The 4,183-nt window shown below is 43.6% G+C and overlaps 1 protein-coding gene across 1 annotated transcript in view; it reads left to right on the top strand.

Moving 5' to 3' along the window:
- The first annotated feature begins 56 nt into the window (after positions 1–56).
- Positions 57–4,183, top strand: part of CTPS1 (CTP synthase 1) — a 16,639-nt gene continuing 12,512 nt past the window's right edge. The window contains exons 1-4 of the mRNA XM_009574209.1: positions 57–296; positions 760–930; positions 1,711–1,811; positions 3,009–3,125. Coding sequence (XP_009572504.1) covers positions 131–296; positions 760–930; positions 1,711–1,811; positions 3,009–3,125 — 555 coding nt within the window. The 5' untranslated portion in view covers positions 57–130. The remainder of the gene's footprint in view (positions 297–759; positions 931–1,710; positions 1,812–3,008; positions 3,126–4,183) is intronic.

Below are 4,183 nucleotides of genomic sequence, written 5' to 3' on the forward strand. Positions count from 1 at the left end.
GGGTATCGCTGACAGGGGGGTCGCTGACAGGAATAGCGGGGTCCGGGACTCCCCCAGGCAGCGGGTCAGTCCCCGCCTGCCCGGGGCAGAGCCCTCGCTGAGGCGGTGTTGGTGTCAGGCAGCGAGGCAGATGAAGTACATCCTGGTCACGGGCGGGGTGATCTCGGGCATCGGCAAGGGGATCATCGCCAGCAGCATCGGCACCATCCTCAAGTCCTGCGGGCTGCATGTCACCTCCATCAAGATAGACCCCTACATCAACATTGACGCTGGCACCTTCTCCCCGTATGAGCACGGTGAGTGGCCCTGCGGGGCTGAGCTGTCAGCAGGCAGCCGGCCCTGAGCTGCGCGCCGGGGTCTTCTAGGTGGGTCCTGGGGCTGGCTTTGCCTGGAAGGAACCATCTCCTTTGCGTGGCAGAAGAGTTTGCGTCTGGTCCTGCACTGGGACCTGCAGGCTGAGCCTGTCGGCGGCTCCGGACTGACCGGTGGGCTGATCGTGCCACCAGCAAACAGCAGAGATGTGCTCTCTGGTCTCTTATCATTGCTGCCTGGATGAGGAAGTCAGTCCTCAGTGTAGTAGTCCCCTTTGTTATGTAAGGCTTTTAGTTTTATTAGCCACTCTTAAACTTGCTGTAGTAATCAAAGAAGGTGTTTCCTTACATTGAATTCTTCCAGGTGTCACAGGCAAAACCAACAAACTGCTGATGTGGACCGTTTCCCCTTGACATGTGTGCTTGTGCCTTTTTCTGTGTGCCACAGGGGAAGTGTTTGTGCTAGATGACGGAGGGGAAGTGGACCTGGACCTTGGTAACTATGAGCGCTTCCTTGATATCCGACTCACCAAAGACAACAATCTGACTACTGGGAAGATCTACCAGTATGTCATCAACAAGGAGAGGAAGGGAGACTATCTTGGCAAAACTGTCCAAGGTGATGCGAAGCTTCATTTCTGATGCTTAGAAATATATTCTGTATTTCTGTCCTGGTTGGAATGCTTTTGCATTTTGTCCTAACTTGAGGTCTTGTTATACACTGTCCTTGTGATGTTTTTTGTTTGTTTTTTAAAAGGGGAAGTAGAAGACACACCAGTGCAGGTGTAGTGGTGCATGCCATACAGAATCAGGTTACCTGTAAGCCCCTCAAAGCTTTCCAGTGCTCAGCAATATGCTGCCTGTTGTTGGGACTGTGTGCTGGACTTGGGTCCAACTGTCCAACGTAGTCAATACTAAATGTGAACAGACTTCAGACTAACACACTTGTGGATTATTTGTTAGCTGGTTAAAATTATTATGGCTTTTGATAACTGTCATGTAATTAGAAAACCCAAAGAATCTTTGAGGATCAGATCAGTCCCTTCCCTTTTTAAGCATCCTTCACAGCTGGTTTGGATAAGGACTTTTACAGACAGTTTAAAACAGAGTAACTCTCTCTGCTTAGAGCAAAGAACTGTTTGTACTTGAATTTTGCAGCTTAAAGGAAACGTTGCTTACATATGTTTAAATTGAGGCAGGATCGCATTTCCTGCCAAGGCATTTCACTTGAAAATCGCAGCCAAGAATAATCACTTCACAAATGCATACTTCTTTAAAGACGCAAATCAGTGCTGAAGTGATATGGGAAGCACTGGCTAGTTAGTTTCAATAATTTGCTCTGTAATGAGTTAGAGGGAGAAATATGTGTGGGTTGTGGCTTTAACCCTTTCTTTTTCAGTTGTTCCCCACATCACAGATGCTATACAAGAATGGGTAATGAGGCAGGCACGAATTCCTGTAGATGAAGATGGCATTGAACCCCAAGTTTGTGTGATTGAGGTTTGTAGCTCTGTTAAAAAAAAGAAAAAAAAAAAGTTTTCCTTCTTGAATGGAGTAAACTGAACTATGTGCATACCTTGCATGGTAAATTTTTTTTTTACAGTAATGTTCAACTTTGCATGTTGTTGAGTTGGATAAAAATCCCCCTTTGTTAGCCTCACTTATTTGGTCTAATCTTTTGAATGCTCTGTGTCTGAATCCACCCATAGAAAGATGTAGTCTTGGACAGTTACATTTTTGAGATGCTTCCCTCTCTAGCGTAATGTGAATTAGTTTATAGAATGAATTTTAGCTCTTGTAACTATATACCGAAGTCTGAGTTAATCATGCTGTGCTCTCTTCTTCCTTGGTGGATGGAGGGTAGGTAAATCACCCTCTGGAAGCAGTCGTCTTTCCTCCCAAGCAGTAAAGGGAGCCTTGGAGTGACTAGTTCAAGCATAGACCTAGAAAAGTGAATCGCAGAAGTTAGTGGTGACAAACCCCTTCGGTTTCCTGTGCGTTGTATGGGATATCCTGCTGCCAGAGGAGACAGAGTAGGGCAAAGGCTCTGAGACGGTGCTGCTAAGTTGGCTGGCAGGATATGCTAATACAGGAGAGAGGGAGCTTGCCAGAGTGTCCGGGTCATGGTGACTTAGGGCTCTCCCTGCAGCTTGAGTGCCAGTATCTGTTCCAGGATTCACAAGCCTGGATCCTGAAGTACCTAGGAGGCACTATCTGACAACGCATGGGAGGCTGTCACTGTTCCAAAGAATGCCTTGTGTCCCTGTTCCTGCATGTGTCCAAAACCACTCTATATAGTTACTAAAACTTAACAGAAATTTTGCTTTTCAGTGCCACCTAATGTTCATAAATGATAATTTTAACACCTAAGTCTCTTCCCTGAAGAGAGAATAGAGGCAAAGGTAATGTCCCTGGGGAGGTGCTGCTCATATGAGAAGCTGTTTTTCTTGTGGCTTTTTGATTTTTGGGGAAATCATGAAGGTAAAATAGTAGTTGGGGTAGATTGGAGGCTGTGGAAGTAGTACATACAACTGGCAAATCCTGCTTTTCATATTGGTGTTGATGCTCCTTTAGGGAATCAGAGGGAGGTGCTGGGGAGATGTCCTTTTATATATGTTTTAGTATGCTTTAGTGTACAAATTCAGTAGATGATGTTTCGGTACTAACTTTAATTCTAAATGTCTTTGTCTTTTTTAGCTTGGTGGGACGGTAGGCGATATTGAAAGCATGCCTTTCATTGAAGCTTTCCGCCAGTTCCAGTTCAAAGCCAAAAGAGAGAATTTTTGTAACATTCATGTCAGTCTAGTTCCCCAGGTAAGGACCTAAAATGTTTTGGTGGTCAGGGACTTCCCCGTCTAAAACTTGCTTTCTAAGTATGTGTTTCTGAAATGGTCTATCTATGGGCACTGTTATATTTGTATTTCTGTATATGGTTACGTATTTAAAAAGGTTTTCAAGAAGTGAACAGAAACTTTTCGAAGTGTGTAAATACGTAATAAATAGTTGGGAGTTGCAGCAAATGCAGTTTTGCATCTTTAACTGCTGTTTTACTCTATGGAATTGTCTCCTAGCTTCTGCAGGTAAACTTGATTTCTAGGGCTGAAAACTTTCAGTTTCCCTTCGTTTGCATAGCCTTTCATTTCTGCAAAGCTAATATAAAATTCAGTGATATAGCCAGACTTTACAGCCATTTGGACTTACTACTAAGATCATACTCCAAGCTCTTCCTGGAGTTCTTTAATATTTCTGTTGCTGTGTGCCCTTTTCCCTGCTTCCTCCCCCCCCAAGATTTACATTAGCTGTAGTTCATGAAATAGGTTGGGTTACTTTTGTAATTTCAAAACCTAATACTGTTTTGAAACATAATCTGGGTTTTTTTTTCCTTCCCCTAGACAATGTGTGTTTTGATCTTTAGCAGTGATTTCGTAGGCTCTCACATCTGACTGCTATGTAAGCCTTAACAATCTGAGTGGCAGTTGCCACTGAGTTGGTTCAGAGATTCAACTAAGAAAAGGTGTTATGAAGCAGTGCTATGATCAGAATCAGTTAATTAGGAATCACAAAGAAAAACATACCCTTATGTACCAAGTAGATGGGGTGAACTCCAGTTAATACCAAAAGCATATGAAGGTGTTTTATGCCATATAATGCCTGATGCAACCTCATCTGTATTATCTGCTCTGGTTTTGGAGACAATTTGCAGTCTTAACCAAAAAAAAAATCTCTACTGCAGGAGTCACTGCTGAAAAAATTCTTCCATGGTTATGTTAACAGTACTGGAGAGCATGAGTATCCCTTGTCTCGGAACTGGATTTGACAGAGCAACTTGATAGTTACTGGAGTGCAGATCAATCTTTGTTCTCTTCTCTTTC

Source organism: Fulmarus glacialis, unplaced genomic scaffold, assembly GCF_000690835.1.
Source record: "Fulmarus glacialis isolate BGI_N327 unplaced genomic scaffold, ASM69083v1 scaffold9123, whole genome shotgun sequence".
Classification (NCBI taxonomy): domain Eukaryota; kingdom Metazoa; phylum Chordata; class Aves; order Procellariiformes; family Procellariidae; genus Fulmarus; species Fulmarus glacialis.